The sequence below is a fragment of the Eleginops maclovinus genome, chromosome 16 (assembly GCF_036324505.1).
Source record: "Eleginops maclovinus isolate JMC-PN-2008 ecotype Puerto Natales chromosome 16, JC_Emac_rtc_rv5, whole genome shotgun sequence".
NCBI lineage: Eukaryota > Metazoa > Chordata > Actinopteri > Perciformes > Eleginopidae > Eleginops > Eleginops maclovinus.
The window spans coordinates 3908255-3928176 of record NC_086364.1 but is presented as its reverse complement, the minus strand read 5'-3'; the positions used below and the strand labels follow the sequence as shown (position 1 = coordinate 3928176).

Below are 19922 nucleotides of genomic sequence, written 5' to 3'. Positions count from 1 at the left end.
ATAAGTGTCCAAAAGAGGAAGCTTTAAAATGTTGGCACAGGTATTTGCCATTGGGAATGTTGACGTTGTAGAACATAGGAACTGAAGGCGTGGCAGAGGACTCATACCAGCAGGAAGCATACCGAAAGGTAATCAAAAACCGGCTAACTTACCCATCCGGAACTTCGGGCGCTAGACAACTTCAAAATTAATGGTCCTTTTGCTTCCCCTTCAAAACCGGAAGCAGTAAAATGCTAATCCGCAGCATACAAATTGACGGTGGTGGCTTGCCAACTCTATTGCAATTTCATTTGCGTGTGTTCTAATGAGCCATGAGTTAAATGCTTAGGTTGCTTAAATAATACAACGCTTCGACAACTAAATTTCGCCTCGACAAAATTTCATTGTCGACTAGTTGCTACCACACACAGAATAACGGCATTTAAAGTCATAAATATGGCAGCGACAGACATTATGTTCATCCTGTGTAACTTTAACATTATAAACTTACCCATGAGTTTCCTGGAGATCCCCCTGCGTTCTTCTTGTCTTTCATAAAAAACCGCATGTGCATCGGCAATAATAGTCCCCGGTAATTCACTTACGTTGTGGCTTTTTTATTTGCAGCATGGCTTTTTTATTTGCAGCAGGTTTTTTTTATTTGCAGTGCCCTGGCCTCTCAGGGCCACCGTAGACAACCCTGAGTGTCAGAATATAAGATATTTTCTATCTAAGGTAAGATGTCCGACCTTGTCAGACCGCAAACGGGGTGATATTGGAACGGACATTACATTAGAAGAGGTTAAAAAGGCCATAAAAGACTTACTGAATGGTAAATCCCCGGGTGAGGACGGCTTCCCAGCTGATTTTTATAAAGCCTTCTCAGATTTACTTGCCCCAAGACTACTTGGGAGTTTTTAGAGATGCGTTGGAGTGGGGATCCCTTCCAGACAGTATGCAAACTGCTTTAATCACTCTGATTCATAAAAAAGGTAGGGACCCACAACAATGTGGTAGCTACTGACCCATATCACTGATTAATGTTGATGCTAAAATACTGTCCAAGATTTTGGCGTGTAGACTGGAGGGTTGTTTACCAAAACTTATCCACCCAGACCAAGTGGGCTTTATTAAAAATAGGACATCGTCTGACAATCTCCGCAGGTTGCTTCATCTCATGTGGCGAGCTGGAACTGAACCTGATATAACTGTAGCTCTCTCACTTGATGCTGAGAAAGTATTTGACAGGGTAGAGTGGAAGTTCCTTTTCCAGACACTGGAGAAATTTGGCCTTGGTGCATCGTTTATTAAATGGGTCAAATTATTATATCAAAATCCTAAAGCATCTGTGGTGACGAATGGCAGGAAATCCCCCCCCTTTTGAGCTTCATAGAGGGACAAGGCAGGGCTGTCCTTTATCTCCCTTAATCTTCGCACTGGTACTTGAACCATTAGCAATTGCTATAAGGCAAAATGACAACATAGTGGGCATAAAGGCTGGTGGAGAGGAACATAAGCTGCTCATGTATGCGGATGACGTTTTGATACTATACAGAAGCCCCGCAACAACGGTGCCTCACATCTTCAACTTGATCAACTCCTTCTCAGACATGTCAGGTTACAAAATAAACTGGTCGAAGTCTGAGGCAATGCCCCTATCGAGACTCTGCCCACCTAGTATTAGATAGGGATGGCGATTGGCATGGCGGCCATCTGGTCTAACGTATCTGGGTATCAAGCTCACTTCACGGCTGGAAGACATAATGACGAACAACCTAATCCCATTAGTTGAGAAAATAGAGCCTATTTTACAAAATTGGACCAAGCTGGGGTTATCGCTCTTGGGGGAAATCAATATTTTAGAGATGGTAATGGTTCCTAAAATTAACTATTTAAGTTATGTGCTACCTTTGAGCTTGCCACGTAATGCGCTAATGAAATATAATGAAGTTGTATAGAAAATTTCTATGGGATGGCAAAAAAACATATATAAATCGAACAAAGCTTTATGCAGCCATAGAGGACGGTGGCATAGGCCTTCCCCATATAGATTGGTATCACTATGCGTTTTGTTTGAAACAGTTATCAAAAATATATATGACAGCTGGACAAGCCCCAATGTGGGTGTCTATCGAAAGACACCTTTTAAACCCTTACCCTATCCATGCTTTTATTACGCAAACAAATGGGGTCACCCCTTATGATAACCCAGTTTTCGCCTTCTCACAGGAAACATGGAGAACCGCAAGATCACGGGCTCAAACCCTGCTTTTACTTGTAAAACGTCATTATGGCATAACACAAATTTGAAAATAGGCAAAAAACATTTTACTGGGCTGGGTGGTTGAAATTGGGAATTGTTTATATTGGGGATCTATTTGATGGAGATCAACTTATGTCCTTCAAACAATTAAGGAAAAAGTATAGACTCCCAAGTAGGGATTTTTGGAAGTATCTGCAGCTACGGAGTTGTATCCTGACACGCCTTAGACAATTACCACTTATTTCAAAAACAGATACAGGACAGGCTAGAAAGAGGTTGGCACTTAAAAACTAAAACATCATGCTTTTATAACCTTCTGAGGGACTCTCATGCACCCAAATGTGCAGGCCTTAAGAGATGCTGGGAGAAGGACATAGGGGAAGAGATAACTGGTGAAACATGGGGGGAAATTATTGGGTCATGGTTTAAAGTTTCAGGGGAAATGCAGACACTTCTGATTAATTATAAAATCATCAATAGAACATACTGGACCCCCAGTAAAATGGCAAGGCTAGGACTCAGAGACTCCGACTTGTGTTGGAGATGTGATGCTGTATGTGGCACTCTCTTACACATGTTATATTCATGCCCCATGATTGATATCTTATGGTCAAAGATTATTGCCTTCATTAATATGGTGATGGCTTCCTCTCTGGTACAGGGACCAATGCTTTGTATGCTAGGTATGGTACCAAAGGAAAGTGGTCTGAATGCCTACCAGATCTCATGGTGCAGAATAGCCCTTATTACTGGATGTAGGATAGTGTTGCAACACTGGAAAACTAAAGGGGATATATCCCTTAATGGATGGATGAAATAGCCAAAATCTCCTCCTATGAAAGAGTATGTTATAAGATGAGGGATAGAATAGATATTTACATGAAAATATGGGGCCCCTTTGTGGCAGCGACTTGAAGTGCTGCACCCTTTCAAATAATTCAAAAGAACAAAAATGAAGCAACAATATGATGTACTATGTATTTGATGTATAAATATAAGGTGTTGTATCCTGATAGGTGCAGGATGGTTTGCATACTGCGTATCATGTACTGTATATCATGGAGGATGCTCTACCTCTGTACCATTCCCTTTGTCCGTCTTTTCTGTTTTTGTCCTGTCTATGGTGTAGCTTGCTGTGGTACTTTGACATTTTGATATGTGATGTATTTAGCAGGCTGTATTGGTATGTATGTCTTTCTTTTTCTGAAAAAACAACAAAAAAGACAATACCAAAAAAAAAAGAAAAGACTTCAACTAAATTACAAGTACCAACAAATTAAAGTATACTTGAGTAAATCTACTTAGACACCACTGGATTCCCCGGACTGCTTTCACCTGATCACTTGGGTTTTGTGTGGGCCGAGAAATAATTTACTAGTAATTTGATTACCAATTATTTCAAAGTGTTTCTTCCCATGTTTAGTCCCTTGATGCTTTTATTTGACTGCCTACAGTGGCTATATTAATGTTTGTTTACCTTTGTCCTGCCCCAATTCATAAAAAGGAATAAGATAAGATAAGATGTATCTTTATTAATCCCTGTGGGGAAATTTGAATGCACTTCTTATACAAGGTGACCTGACTCTAGGAATGGGTTGACACTTGAAATGTGCTTCAAAGCTAGTGCAAGCGCTAAATACTACATACTAGCAGATCAAGAAACCCAAACCTTAAAAACTATACTATATGTGATGAGGCGTTAAAATAAGTGACCCGTCAGGCTTACCTTGGGGTTGAACAGTGGTGTTAAATAACTAAGTACATTTACTCAAGTACTGTACTTTAGTAACATTTTGAGGTAATTGTAAAGTAGATAGGTGCAATGTTATGCTACTTTGTAGTTTATGTAGTACCTTTAATTAGTCTGCAGATGAATCTTAAAAAATAGGATCAGCACTTTAAGATAGACCAGGATTAAATTCCCAACATATGATATATATATAATGTTGAAATCTGCAGGATGAGTACTTTTGGTACTTTAGGTGTTTTCTACTTTTACTTAAGTAACATTTTGAAGTTTTACTTGTAACATAGTATTCCCTGCTCTTGGTAGTTCTACTTTACTTTAGTGTAAGATCTGAGTAATTCTCCCACCTCAGCTTCAGCTTCATCTAAGTCGACACGTTGACCAAATTGAGACAGGTAAACAGTTTGCTCAACTTCCTACACCTCAATTTACACCTGTGCTCCCTGGAATCTGAAGGAGACAGCATTTGTGGACGTAGCACGCTTTTAACTATACATGTTATTTGTATTCATAGTTAACATCCAGTGGTGTAATGTAACTTAGTCCTCAAGTACTGTACTCAAGTCAAATTATGAGGGACTTGTACTTGACTTGAGTATTTCCTTTTTTTGTACTTCTACTCCACCTGAGTATACAAAGTCATTCAAACTAGCTGCACCTTTACCAGCTTTTCAAAACATATAATATATATTATTCTGAAATGGGCCAATCAGCATTAACTAGCCGTTTTACTTTTGGTACTTTAAGAATATGTTGATGCTAATACTATTCATAGTTTATATTATAGTTTAAGGCTAAACTATGTTCAACTTTAGCCGGTACAGTAATGTTAGGAGTCTATCACTCCGATACAGCAGGGGGCGCTATGCTGCACCTTCACAGTTGGTACAGCGATGTCAGTAGTTCTTTGGTTCAAGAGCCAAGTGGTAGTAGTTTCCGGGTAATCTGGGGGTCACATACAGAGGGGTCAGAAACGTGAAAGGCTTCAAAATGCTGTTACGGGTGAGTACATGTCGCAGTTTTTTTTCAGGGTCTCACTGTGACGTGCTTTAATATATCCGACCACAGGGCTGGGGTGTTACCACGCATGATTCAGGCTGTTAGCTAGCTGAAGGTAGCTGTTAGTGTTACATCACTTCAGAGCATCCCAACATGTCAGCTCCAATATCATGTTTACCTGTCAGCTGCATGACCTCTTCTTTAATTGTTAGCTTCATAGTTTTATGTTTACATGCTGAGGTGGAAGAATTACTCAGATCTTGCACTGGAGTAAAAGTAGAATCACCACATTGCAGTAATGCTGTGTTACATGTCCTGCAATGCCAATGTTACTTAAGTATAAGTGCAAACTGTATTAGTCTCAGCATATACTTAAAGTGGCGACAGTAAAAGTAGTCATTGTTTGATTGGTCCATTTCAGAATAATATCTCTGATATGTTTTATAATTATTGATCATTAAAGTGTTCTCAGAGCTGGTAAAGGTGCAGCTAGTTTGAATGGCTTTGTATACTGCAGGGTAGCTGCTGCATTTACTCCAGGTGAACTAAAGTCTGATTTAAGGGCTGATTATATTTACCATCAGTAATCCAGATCTGTAAAGTAACTGAAGGGATTAAATAAATGTAGTGGAGTAAAAGTACACCATTTACCTCTGACTTGGAGTGGAGTAGAAATACACAGTACTTAAAACTTGAAATACTGATGTAAAATACAAGTACCTTAAACTGTATTTAAGTGCAGTACTTGAGTTAATCTCTGTAGTCGCTATCCAATACAATAACTCATTAACTCAGTGGTGGAAAGTAACTAAATATATTTAGTCAAGTATTGTAATTTCCTTGAGTATTTCCATTTAGAGATACTTTATACTTATACCCCACTACAATTCAGACTCAAATATTGTACTCTCTTCTTCCCGACGTGTATTGAACACTCACAGTTACTTGTTACTTAGTACATATAAAAGACATTAAATGCTATGATGGTTGTGGTAGTTAAGTACAGTACTTGAGTAAATGTACTTAGTTACTTTAAACCATGCTTTACCTGTGTGTGTGTGTGTGTGTGTGTGTGTGTGTGTGTGTGTGTGTGTGTGTGTGTGTGTGTGTGTGTGTGTGTGTGTGTGTGTGTGTGTGTTTGTGTGTGTGTGTCTTTCTTTCAGAGAGTGCTTCACATAGGAGGCTTGACGCTGAAACACAGCAGGTCCATCCATCACAGTCCTGCATGGAGGAGTCCGCTCATCCCCATAGTGGTGGAGCAGACGGTGAGTGGGCTGCCTTTCAGTGCTGAGCTGTGTTAATGCTGCTCTATGCAGACTCACAACGTAAGAGCAGCCTCTCTCTGTGGATACACTCAGAACACTACTTAGATATCTACTCGCAACAAGTCAAGAATATCCCTGCTCTGGGACAGGAGATGGGCTGTGTATTTAGCATGAGCAGTGACAGACACTTTACAGACCTTGCTCTCAAACTGTCGCTATGCTTGTTAAAAATAATAAGGGGGGGGACGAAAGCAAACCACAAACATGCAGTAACAAGTAGTTACATATGCTAACATTTATTTACATGTGCTAACAACATCTATGGCTAACATCAAGTTACATATGCTAACATCTATGGCTAACATCAAGTTACATATGCTAACATCTATGGCTAACATCAAGTTACATATGCTAACATGCACTAACATGAAGTTACATATGCTAACATGTAACACCATGCATTACCATACACTAACATGTAGTTACATAAGCTATGATGCAACAACAATTCATCATACACTAACCTATAGTTACATCTACTTATAATAAATGCAATACATGCACTAACAAGCAGTTAACAAGCAGTAACACTAACATATGCTAACATGTAGTAACATACTGTATGTTAACATGCAATACAATGCACTAACAAGCACTAACAGTGACATGCACTAACAGGCAGTAACATGCTGTAATATGCACTTAGAGTCACATGCATGCATGACAGGCTCACTATGTGAACAAAGCAAACTGAAAATGGCCATTGATAAACAGTCTATGATTGTAAGACGGACAGGGGGGGGGGGGGGGGGCTTTATTCTCCCACAGGTAGACACTACTGCAACTAATCTTTACATAGCTGCGTTATTATTGCGTAGGTCGATTCACAGCTCTTCTCATAACATTATAAAATATCAACCCAGCTAGTTTAGTGGGAAGAGATATAAACAAAGAGGACACTTTAGAGTCAGAGCATCATTGAATGCAAAGTTAGTCTATGCCTCCAGTCGTTGGATCATATTATAACTAGAAGGGATTCAAGCAGGTTTCAACCAACTGCAAGCAGTGCACGTACATAGACTGGTTTCGTTGGTCATTTATAAACTTTTCTTAATTTTGTTGTTATTTTTTTCAGGGGAGAGGAGAAAGAGCATACGACATCTACTCGCGCCTCCTGAGAGAGAGGATCATCTGTGTAATGGGTCCTGTGAGTGTCTCCCTAGATGGGAACTTTTATTTTGACATGTTTACAAAGTGATTCTGATTGGTCTCTCTGCCTCATCCCTTAGATCGATGACACTGTAGCCAGCGTGGTTATCGCGCAGCTGCTCTTCTTACAGTCAGAAAGCAACAACAAACCCATCCACATGTACATCAACAGTCCGGGTAAGACACACAGCATTAAACCCAGCATGGCAGATATTGAAAATGTAACTATTTTTGTTCTTGTTGCTTTGCCATCCTTTTGCTTTGAGATTATTTTCCCCTTTTTGGTTTTCTTAACGTAAAGGATTTTTTTAAACTGTTGATCTGATTGTGTGGATCGAGTAGTAGAGGTGAAATGCTCGCTTCAATTAGTTTGAAGCAGGTGGCCAGGCATTATAGATTGCTCCTTTTTTACATTTTATTTCTGTAATTGTCTTCATGTTTGCCACGATCATGACATTTTGCTGATGATTCATCTTTTAACAAACAATTGACTTTAAGAACTTAAAGGGGCCCTGTTGTGCTTTTCGGGGTTTTCCTGTACTGTGTTATATACAGCTCTGGAGAAAATTAAGAGACCACTCCAAAATGTTCTTAAATCTCTACATGTATGGCAGCCATTCCATTCCAGTGTCTAAAAATAAAACCATTTAAAATAAAATAAAATAAAAATATGTTCATTTTACCCAGACCCATACCTATAAATAGTAGAACCAGAAAACTGATAATGCTGCAGTCTTCTCATACATAGTGACATCACTAAGTACCCCTCGCGCTTCTATTGGCGAGGAGGGGTGTAACGGTATACGTATTCGTACCGAAAATATTCGGTAGGGCCTGAAGGAACTGTAGGGGTGATTTGGTTCGGGGAGAGTGAGTGTGGCGAGCAGACAGGGTCTCGGTCAGAAGACCCAAAGGGCAAGGATGCAATGAGGCAAGGAGAAGGCAGGGTTTAATGCAAGAACCAGTATTTATTTTCCCTTTTGGTCTTGATTATTTTGTGTGGATACGCAATCCACAACTAAACAGCAAAGTAACAAACAAGCAACAAACAATTCCCACATGGCTCCTAGCACATGTCTGAGAACAAAGGGATCAGCAAAACTACCACAAAGGCATACAAATGAAACAATAAACAATGAATTGACCACTCACGTTAACTTGAAGACGCACACTTCAGGATATGTGGAGGAAACTCAGGACACAGGGTTAAATTGGTGTGCTGGCAGGGAGTGCAAAGGATGAACTAAAGGGTGAGCAGGCTATTTATAGTCTCCGCCCCTTAGCTGGCAGGTGGAGTGGGATTCAGTTTGGCAGATTCACCATATTAGAAAGATAACTGAAAAAAAAGGACGAAAATCCAGGGAGTCTTTTCATAGCCGCCCCGGAATTGGGATCAATTCCTCCTGAAAGAAAGACTCACTCTTCTTCCAACTCTGGAAGCACCATCAGACGACACACTGGTCTGGTGTAGGTTTGACGGCCGACCTGGACGTCAACGGACCGAACACGTCCGTCTCTACCGGCCATGACAGCTGTTACTCGACCTGTTGGCCAAGAGGCCCGCGGCAGTTGGGGGTCAAGGATCAGAACAGTCTTCCCTACTTCCAGATTCTGGACTTCCCTCAGCCACTTTCCTCTGGGTTGTAGGTTAGGCAAGTAGTCACGAATGAACCGTGTCCAGAAATGGTCCGCCAACATCTGGCTATGACGCCACTTCCTTCGCCCAAGGAGCTTGCTGTTGGCAAAGATGGCTTGTGGCAGGGAGGCGTCCCGCCGCCCCATCAGCAGCAAGTTGGGAGTGACCGGATCAGGATCACTGGCAGAAGATGAAAGATAGCCTAAAGGCTTTGAATTCATAATGCCTTCTACCTCAACCAGGACAGTGTGAAGGACAGCTTCAGAAGTGGTCTGATTCCCGAGGATCACTCGTAGGGCGTTCTTGACTGATCTGATTTCGCGCTCCCAGACTCCTCCAAAGTGTGGAGAACATGGCGGATTGAAGTTGAAGGAAATCTGCTGATTGGCCAAGTGTTCCTGAAGCTTGGGTTCCATGGCCTGGAAACATTGATTCAACTCCCTGTCCCCAGCACGGAAGTTTGTTCCCCTGTCCGCCCAGATCTCAAAGGGCTTGCCACGACGGGAGATGAAACGACGGAGTGCTAGGAGAAAGGCATCGACATCCATGCTTCCAAGCAAATCCAGATGTAAGCAACGAGTGGTTAAGCATTTAAAGATAATTCCCCATCGCTTCTCTGTTCTACGGCCATGGTGAATGATAAAGGGTCCAAAACAGTCTACACCAGTGGACCAGAATGGTGGTTTGAAGAGACGCAGCCTTGCCGGGGGCAGATCAGCCATCTTGGGCACTTCAGGAGAGGATTTCCACCTCTGACACTCTCTGCAACTGTGCTGATGTTTACGGATGGCTGGTCTTCCTCCCAGGATCCAATACTTGCGTCTCAACTCTCCAAAGACCCTCTCTGGCCCCGGATGCAGCAGGGACTCGTCATAGTGCTTAATGATGAGCTGCGTAGTGGGATGCTTTGGGTCCAGAATGATTGGGTGGATGATGTCTGGGTCTAGGTCCTGGGACCTGCGTAGTCTTCCTCCTACCCGCATCAGCCCAACATCTGGATCAAGCTCAGGAGAGAGTTGAAGTAGACTACTTTGCCTAGAGAGAGGCTTTCCTTTACGGAGAGCGCTGAGTTCTTCAGGGAAGCATGACTCCTGGGCTTGTTGTAGAATGAAGGTTTCCGCTGCTGCACCTTCGGTCACTTTGTCGGATTGAGTCAATGTTTGGTCAGTAGCGGTGATGAGGTCACTCCAGCTTTGATGCTTAGAGGCATTCGGCAATACACTGGGGGCAGCAGAAACATTCAGGCACGTAGCAGCCTTCCTCAGTTCTGTGCTGTCTGTGAGGGATGAGGTGTGGGAAACACCTGGAGCAACAGGCCAGCAAGTCTCAGGGTGCTGAAGGAAGGCAGGTCCGTCCGTCCAGCAGCTAGGTTGCGCCAGGTCACGCAGTGTCTTGCCTCGGGTCAGGTCATCAGCTGGGTTGTTTGGACTGTCCACATACCTCCAGTCATCTGAGTCTGTGAGTTCTTGGATCTCTGCGATTCGAGTGCCAACAAAGACCTTGTAGTGGCACGACTCTGACTTCAACCAGGTCAGCACTGTGGTGGAGTCACTCCAAAGGATGGTTCGGGCCAATGACAAGGTAAGTTCAGACTTCAAGGTAGTGGCCAACTGCGCCCCTACCAAGGCCGCGCTCAGTTCAAGTCGAGGCATTGACAACTGTCTCTTTGGTGACACCCTGGAGCGGGCCATGACGAATGCCACATGAACATGATCTTGGCTGTCATGGACACGTAAGTAGACCACAGTGCCATAGGCCCTTTCTGAGGCATCACAGAAAACATGCAGCTCTCTGTGTACACCTGACTGGTCAGCACAAGAGGGCACATAGCAGCGAGGCAGTCTGATGCTTGAGAGGTCAGCCAGTTCCTGTTCCCACTTCAGCCATCGGTCAACCAGTTCAGATGGAATGATGGGGTCATCCCAGCCTCGTTTGGTCTTCCACAAGTCCTGAACCAGCACTTTGGCCCTGGTGGTATAAGGTAAGATATACCCTAAGGGGTCGTATTGACTGGCCAGAGTGCGATAGATTAGGCGGAGTGTGGGAATCTTGATGGGTGTCACACGGTGTTTGTATCCCAGGCTATCAGGAAGGCAGCTCCAGCGCAAACCTAAGGTGGATTCCTGGGGGTCAATGCCAGCTTGAGAGAGCCACAAGTCCGTGCTAGCAGATCTTGCCTCTGGAGGGAGATGTTCGACAACGCGGGAGTCATTACTCGCCCATTGGCGAATTTCGAATCCCCCGCGAGACAGTGTGGAACGAAGTTTGTCCAGAAGTGCTTTGGCTGTGGCCGAAGAAGGGAAGCTTTGCAGGCAGTTGTCGACATAGAATGCCCTCAACACTGAGTTCATCACTCCCTCATCACTCTCTGGGTGCTCTTTGGCTTGACGCTGCAGGGCATAAATGGCGCAACAAGGACTACAAGTTGTACCGAAAGGTAACACCTGCCACTCATAGGTCTTTGGGTAGGTATCTTGAGCCATAGCTCGCCAGAGGAATCTTAGCAGTGGCCTGTCAGCAGGGAGTAGATGAACTTGGTGGAACATAGATTTTATGTCACCACTGATGGCCACGCTGTGCTCACGGAAACGGAGGAGCACGCCAAGAAGAGAGGGATGCAGAGTTGGACCAGGAAGAAGGCTGCGATTCAGATTCAGGCCATGAAGCTGGAAAGAGCAGTTGAACACCAGCCGGTGTTTTCCACTCGCTTGTCTGATGATGTGATGTGGAACATACCAAGATTCTGAACCTGGCTGATCATCTTTGGGATCCACCTCCTTCACATACTCCATCTCGACCAGTTTCAGGATCTCCTGGTTGCAGATCTCCATGAGCTCAGGGTCCTTCTTCAACCTGCGTTCAGTTCCTCGCAGCCATGGCAACAAGTTATGGGTTGAAGAGGTTAGCCGTGGACTGTTCGGTGCTCTGAGCAATGGGGTAGCATATCGAGACACTCCACCTGCTTCTTTCACTGCAGTTTTCGTCTCGAGCAGCTCCAGGCAATAATGATCCTGCTTAGAGCGGGTTACTTCCTTCTCCTTACGGTGTGGAAAGGAATCGAGTCTCCACAGTCTCTCCACATTCTCCATCAACTCAGCAGTAGCTGGGCAGGATACAGTGTTGCAGAGTGTGAACAAGGCTTGTACATCAGAAGTCTGAAGTCGAGGTAAGGCATTGGCTGGGCCCTGAACAGCCCAACCCAAGGCAGTATGGACGGCGATGGGTCCCCCATAAGGTCCCATGTGGACAGGCTCTTTGGGCACCAACAAGTGGGAATGATCTGAGCCTATCAGGATCAGCGGCCGGGCTTGGACAAAGTCCGGTAAGGGTAGGCCTCGTAAGTGGGAATACTCCCTCTGCAGGTCAGAGGCGGGACAGGAATGCTCAGCCAAGTTGAGGACAGGAGCAGTAAAGGCATTGGCTATAAGGAATTTGATTTTCTTCTGGCTCACTGGGGAGATTGAACAGGAGATTGTCTCACCACTTATGGGAATCACCTCATGACGCACAGTTCTGAGATTCAGGACCTCTTCTGGTCCTTTTAGTTGCAGCTGGGACACTGCAGAGGTTAGGATGATCGTTCTTTCTGAACCATCGTCAAGTATGGCATATGTCTTCAGCCTCTGCCGGCCATTGATCAAGAAAATTGGGACTACCTTCAACATCACACGGGGAGATCTGTTTGGCTGATCCATGTACAGAGTGTCTGCAGAACAAGGTGCACGGACGAGCAGATTGAGGGTGTTTCCCGTTGCTGATTTCTCTGAGCCATGGGGGCCTTTAGATGTTGACGGTTGAGGTATGATGTTATGCAGGATGGTGAGATGCAACTCTTTGCAGACATTGCAAGGCTTTTTGAGGGTGCAATTATCTGGCTTATGACAGCGGGCACATCTGTAGCAACGATCATTCCTCTCTATCCAGGTTCTCAGTTGTGACGGGCTAAATTCTTTAACTTTCGGGCAAGTTCCCAGGAAGTGTTCCTTGTTGTTACAGTATGGACAAAAAGGTTGGAACTTGGGTTTCCCATGGATTGTCATCCCCCTTCCATGGCTTGGTTGAACATCAGGCTGGCTCTCCACAGTGGCGGTGTTGCTCAGGTACATCGTGGTCGGCGTCGCCCTTCTCCCCAGGTTCTTCTGGACTGGCTCTCGTCTCTCCACTGACGCAGGTCCCGAGACTTGTTGGGCAATACTCTTGGCCCGGGCTTTAACCTTGAGCCATGCTGAAAAATCTTCCAAGGTGTATGATTGTTCTGAACCCTCTTTCAAGATGCCACGAAGCAAACAGTGCTCAATGAAACTGTCTCGGGTTTGAATGGGGAGCTTGGCAAGAAGCCTGTCTACGTGAGAGCCACACCGTAACTCACTTCCGTCTGCACCTTCCACTGACCTCAGCATGCCAATCAATGAATGTACAGAAAGAGCGAAGTCCTGGAAAGCGTTGCTGTCACCAAGTCTGACAGGTGGTGAATTGAGGATGCTAGCTATTTCACTTTGGACCAACTGCCGTGGCTGGCCATACTTTGCCTTAAGGGCAGCAAGAGCGGAAGTGTAGGGAGTTGAGGCGTGCATATAGGACTTTGCCAGTTTGTATGCACTTGGCAGCCTCAAGTGATCCATAAGGACCTGAAACTTGTACTGTTCAGAAAGGTGAGCGTGGATATCTAAGAGATTCTCCAACGCCATGGTAAGCAGAACAAAGTCACTTTCCTTTCCGCTCTCAAAATAAGGCAATCTTGGCTTCGGGATGCCAAAGGCAGTCGCTACTAAAAGCTCCATTATACTAGCGCCCTCTGATACCCTCTCAATGGGGTTAGGCAAGGAAAGAGGTGCAGGTTTCTCACGAACCAGATCTGAAGGCCTCTGACTCCTGGCCGGACGAGGTGCGGTCAGCGCTATGTGGTGAAACAAAGGAGGTGATGGAGCCGCATGCTCGGGACTGGAAGTCTGAAGTAATGTTTGACTCTCAGCAGTAGGATCAGAAGTTGCTGCTTGACTCACAGCATCTACAGGTAGACTCACAGCTGGAGGTAAGTGGTGGTACGAAAGAGATTGTTCACTCACTGGAACTTGATAGGAGACCGATGTCTGAGGAACCTCAGGGGGAGCCTGCTGCTCGGAGAACAGATCAACAGGTTCAGCTGAATCCAGGACTCTGGAGCTCAGGGAAAAAGGAGCAAGCACTTGAGGTGGGTCATTCACACTGGACATAGCTGGCGGAGCGGGTGGATGTTCTGTGGTCATTCCTACATCCCCAGTGAAGGATGTGATTAATCGAGCCTCTTCCAGTTCTCTTCGGACTTTCCGTAGTCGTCGCTGTAGAGTAAGAGACCGGGTCATCCTCTCTCTCTCCTTCAAAGCTTCTTGTGCTCGCCTATCCAGTTCTTGTGCCCGTTCATCTATAGCTTGTTCCTCCTCAATCTGACGCTGTATCTCCTGCAGTTCTCCAAGTTTCCTCCTCTCATCGACCATGGCCGCCTGTTGTGGGGTGAGCTCCACCTGTTGGCTCCTGCGTGAGCTTCGGGAGCTTCCACTAGCATAAGTGGAGCTAGAAGAGAAGGCCGTCTTCGACCTTGGTGGTGGCTCACGCTTGTCGCTCTTGCCCCTGGATCTGCCAGGTCTCACATCTCTCAGGTGGATCGGAGCAGATGCTGGCTGTGTAGCTGGCTGTGGAGCGGGCAGTGGAGCGGGCAGTGGAGCGGGCTGAAGAGCTGCTGATTCAAGCTGGACATAGTCGTGGGTAACTTCATAGTCCTCTTCTTCTTCCTCCTCGACTGTCGTCTCTTCCTCCTCCACTCCTCGTTCCTCAGCGGCTGTGTTCTCTCTCAGTGTCTGATCAGGGTTTTCATGGTCATCCGCCTGGACATCAACAGCACCTGGGGGTGGAGGCGGCAGTACGGCTGCTTGGCTGTGACGAGGGAGGCTTTTGGGCTGGCTGGAGAGTTTCCCATCAGGATCCAGGAAGCCATAGCGGTCAGGTGGACGTCTCTCTCGTGTAGGTCTGGATACCGTCCCCTCACTTCTGGTTCCAGCTTGGGGGGCCTTCTCTGGCAACGTCAACTCTCTTGACTCCTTACCGTTGCCTGCCATGGTATCACTCACTCAGTATCCGGCTCGCAGGACCATTGAAGGAACTGTAGGGGTGATTTGGTTCGGGGAGAGTGAGTGTGGCGAGCAGACAGGGTCTCGGTCAGAAGACCCAAAGGGCAAGGATGCAATGAGGCAAGGAGAAGGCAGGGTTTAATGCAAGAACCAGTATTTATTTTCCCTTTTGGTCTTGATTATTTTGTGTGGATACGCAATCCACAACTAAACAGCAAAGTAACAAACAAGCAACAAACAATTCCCACATGGCTCCTAGCACATGTCTGAGAACAAAGGGATCAGCAAAACTACCACAAAGGCATACAAATGAAACAATAAACAATGAATTGACCACTCACGTTAACTTGAAGACGCACACTTCAGGATATGTGGAGGAAACTCAGGACACAGGGTTAAATTGGTGTGCTGGCAGGGAGTGCAAAGGATGAACTAAAGGGTGAGCAGGCTATTTATAGTCTCCGCCCCTTAGCTGGCAGGTGGAGTGGGATTCAGTTTGGCAGATTCACCATATTAGAAAGATAACTGAAAAAAAAGGACGAAAATCCAGGGAGTCTTTTCAGGGCCCTTCGGTTCGGTACACGTGTGTCCCGAAGTGTACCGAACGAATATGTGACCGGCTCTATAGAAATCAGTCAGAAGTGGCAATGGCTCCAGATAGAAAAAAACTTGGGTTCAGGTGTTTTATTGTTTAAATAAACAAAGTATTGGCTTTCAGAATATGAAACTTTTATTGCCAAATTCACACGATAAATACATTTTTGAAGCTTGTAAAGGGAGATGACAAGCACCTGTCAACTCGCACTCTGCTACTACTCAGACCCAGAGAAAGCGACCTTCTGTTGCTTTGGCCTGCGCGCACTCCTGTCTTTCTCTTTTCTTTTCTCCGAGCCTGCAGCTCTGCATTGTGAATCTGTTCCTGCAGCTCTGCATTGTGAATCTGTTCCTGCAGTTCTGCATTGTGAATCTGTTCCTGCAGCTCTGCATTGTGAATCTGTTCCTGCAGCTCTGCATTGTGAGCCTGCAGCTCTGCATTGTGAAACAGGCTTACTGAGTTACTATTCTACCCGCACAATAATTTCTCTGGTGTTGGAATGTCTCGCGATGTTTGTGAATTCTTTGAAACTAAGCACCACATCATTTCGGGTTAAAATGTGTTGTAACTGCGTTACTGAGAATTGTAACGGGTATTATATTACCCAAATTTCAGAAGTAATGCGTTATATTACTGCGTTACAGCAAAAAGTAATACATTACTGTAACTCCGTAACTTTTGTAAAGCATTACAGCTAACACTGGAAGGAGGTAATGTCAGAATGGAAGTTGAAGAGGCCAGGAAACACAATTCCAGTCAACAGATATCTGGCCTTTCTGCAAATAATGTGGACAAGTTAATTTTTCTGAAAAAGAAATATGAAAATACAATGAATGAACAAGCTGGCAACAAGTCCTAATGTCAAGCTGCTGATGTGAAGCACAGTACAGTTCATTTTCAAAATGCTGCACCTTAAAGTTTATTTTATTATATTTTGTATTTATTTAAGAGAATATTTACAGTTTAATAATAATTAAAAACCCCCAAAATATGTTATGTTTTGTGATCATTTTTTCTGCTGTACCGAAAACGTACCGAACTGAAATGTTTGTGAACCGTTACACCCCTATTGGCTAGCATTCTAACACATTGGATGTGATAGGCTTAGGAGCGTTTCCAATCACGACAGATCCGGTCAGCTAACCAATCAGAGCAGAATGGGCTCTGGTTTCAGACAGAGGGTGAAAAGAGGTGCTGCAGCACAGGCAGTATGAGAAAAATAAAGAGCTTTCTGAACATTAAAGCATGGAGACATGTCACAGTAGATGGACAGTGTAGGGCCCCGTACCATAGTCCCTGCCGAGGTGCCCCTTGAGCACGGACCCCTGAGGACAAGTTAAATACAGAGAATACATGTACCCCCCCATCCAGGTGGTGTGGTGACATCAGGCCTGGCCATCTACGACACCATGCAGTACATCCTGAATCCCATCTCCACCTGGTGCGTGGGCCAGGCCGCCAGCATGGGCAGCCTGCTGCTGGCAGCCGGGACGTCAGGCATGAGGCATTCACTGCCCAATGCCCGCATCATGGTGCACCAGCCCTCAGGGGGCACCAGGGTGAGCTGCCCCCCAAAACTGCCACATACTGATCTGAGATGAGGGGTGACACAGTCTGTAAAGATGATCGTTTCTCTGTGATGTGTTCAGGGTCAGGCCACAGACATCGCCATCCAGGCTGAGGAGATCCTGAAGCTGAAGAAACAGCTCAACCAAATCTACGCCAAACACACGGGCCAGCTGCTGCAGACCATCGGTAACCTCTGCCCTCTCACTGCGCCTAAATACTCTTTATGAGAGCTGTTCATTTTACCGCTACTTTCAAAGCTCCCAGGCTCCCTAAACAATTCAACACACATTATACCAAGACATTAAAAGAAATAAAAATAGCACAAGAGGAAATAAAATAAATAAGTTCAAAAACGTTATGTTAAAAAGATCATTTTCATGTATTTTCTATGATCTAACATATAACAATGAATGCAGCTTTAGACAGGATTCAGCGCATCAAAAGTAAGTAGGTGCAAAGTAGTTTTAAAGTGCATGTAAGGATATCTTTTAAGATTTGTCAGCAGTGATAATAATGGAGTTTCTTAAATAAGGGTGTAGCTTATTTTAGCTAATACATGTGGACAGCGGTGAAGCTGAAAGCTTTGGATGCTTTACTGAGTACTTAAAATACTCCATTTCAAGTAAAAGTACTGCATTGAGGATAGAACTTATGTAAGATCAGGAACATGTAATTAAAGTATTAGGAGTAAGCGTACTCATTGCAAAAAAAAAAAAAAGTCAATTTAAGTGTTTAAAAGGAAAAGCAGCAATCTTGATGGTAGAAAAGCTGGAACTGTGCAATGTTTTTAAAAGAATGACAGATAATAAATGTGCTGCCAGGACATTTGGTGTCAAGCTGCTCACTATTTCAGGTACTAGTTACTGTTGGATTGTATGACTCGCATCAAAACATCTTAATTTAAAAGTTCTATACGAGTTGTGCGTACATAAAAAACATTTTCATTGACTAAAACTTTAAATGAAATGTAGCGAAGAAGTATCGTGGCACAGAGAGAAGAGACTCTAGGATATTGGAACCGGAGCACAGCCCTTAGAGGAGACGTCTCCTCTGATAATGATCATTGATAGCATGTGGCTAACTGTTAGCTTCTCTCCTCACAGAGGGGGTGATGGAGCGGGACCGCTACATGAGCCCGGTGGAGGCGCAGGACTTCGGCATCATCGACCGGGTGCTGGTCCACCCCCCCCAGGCCGGACAGGATGAGCCCGAGCTGGTGCAGAAAGAGTCGGCAGCCAGCCCCCCACCACATGCAGAGTGTGCAGCCTCTGAGCAGCCCCTGCCTGGGACCAACCCCACCTCCTCACACAAACCTGAGCCATGATGACTCAACAGAGCTGTCATTTCTCTGCACTCGACCCCCAAATGTACAGACATCCTGTACAGTCAGAGAAATGATTAGTGTTACAGTGTTAGTCGGGGGAGGGCGGAAGGACTATAATGGACCTGTGTGACCCGTTTCAACTCATATTTGTAATAAATGGAATCATTTTGACCTTCTTGTTCCATGATCGTCTCAAGTGAATATGTCATTCTACAAAAAGAGAAACACAATATATTTTATATCAGTGACTGCAGTCACAGGAACCCTCACCTTCTTTTAGGCAGGTGATTAGTTTAGTACTTTCCCATGAAATAATCTTTTAGTTGAGGATGCATTTTGATGAGTGTTAGTATTATGACTTGAATAATAAATGGAACAAAAATAAATGATATATATTATGAATGTTATAGTTCTGTATTGTTATGAAGCTAAAGGCTTTTGGGTCTACAGAGGGAGCTGATGTCTTCACAGATATCCTCAGTCAGCAATAACTTCTGATTATTCCCCATATTAATAGCTCTGAGTCATCATAAGTAAAAGGAATATATTTGCAAAAGGGAGTTAGGTTGACAATTATAATTTAAAGTGCCAGGTCACCGTTAAAGGTGTGCAGTAAATGATAAGCTCCCTGTGCAAGTGGCTGAAAGGAGAAATGCTCTTTTCATATTAAACAGGTGAACTGAAATAAAGCATCGCCTTTAAGTACCAAATTATGCTTTTACAAGCCTTTGAAATATATATTGTAATATAAAATCTGAAAATACATTATACAGTTTACAAACATGAATCCAACATGAATCGGCCTATTTTTGGCCCAACACTGATGACGGTCTAACTGAATCCCGGTAAAGGTCTATAAAAGGCACTTGAGGACATGCTGTTGTAATTGCTGTTTTGTATGCAGCTAAAGTGCATAGAGTGCATTTCAAGTTGAAGATTCCTCCAACTGGTATGGATAAAAAAAATACTGACTAAAAGGTTGAGAAGAAGCACAAATAGCACAAACCCCCCCAAATGAATGGCTTCAATAACTAAAAGTATGGAGAATCAGTATTCCACCCAAAAAAAGGAACAATCATCAAGACTCCGTTACCTTTTGTGATTTTATTTTTGAAAATATAATGCACTTCAAGGTGCCACAGTACTATTTGGGGGCTTTTATTCTGAAAAATGTTTCGTATGAATAATTATTATGTATATTGTTTAAATAATGGTATTGTATTATATTGTTT

The 19922-nt window shown here is 44.2% G+C and overlaps 1 protein-coding gene across 1 annotated transcript; it reads left to right on the top strand.

Moving 5' to 3' along the window:
- Positions 1-4877: 4877 nt before the first annotated feature.
- Positions 4878-18861, top strand: clpp (caseinolytic mitochondrial matrix peptidase proteolytic subunit). The gene is made up of 7 exons (XM_063902906.1): positions 4878-4991; positions 6152-6253; positions 7389-7460; positions 7543-7639; positions 17169-17356; positions 17447-17552; positions 18470-18861. Exons 1-7 carry the CDS (start codon positions 4980-4982, stop codon positions 18688-18690), a joined length of 798 nt encoding a protein of 265 aa, XP_063758976.1. The 5' UTR covers positions 4878-4979; the 3' UTR covers positions 18691-18861.
- Positions 18862-19922: the final 1061 nt, after the last annotated feature.

What these genes read in the sequence shown, in the direction of transcription:
- clpp (XM_063902906.1), top strand. An exon ending in CCATAGTGGTGGAGCAGACG is followed by an intron (nt 6,254 to 7,388) that starts GTGAGTGGGCTG and finishes TATTTTTTTCAG; the next exon opens with GGGAGAGGAGAAAGAGCATA. An exon ending in CATGTACATCAACAGTCCGG is followed by an intron (nt 7,640 to 17,168) that starts GTAAGACACACA and finishes CCCCCCATCCAG; the next exon opens with GTGGTGTGGTGACATCAGGC.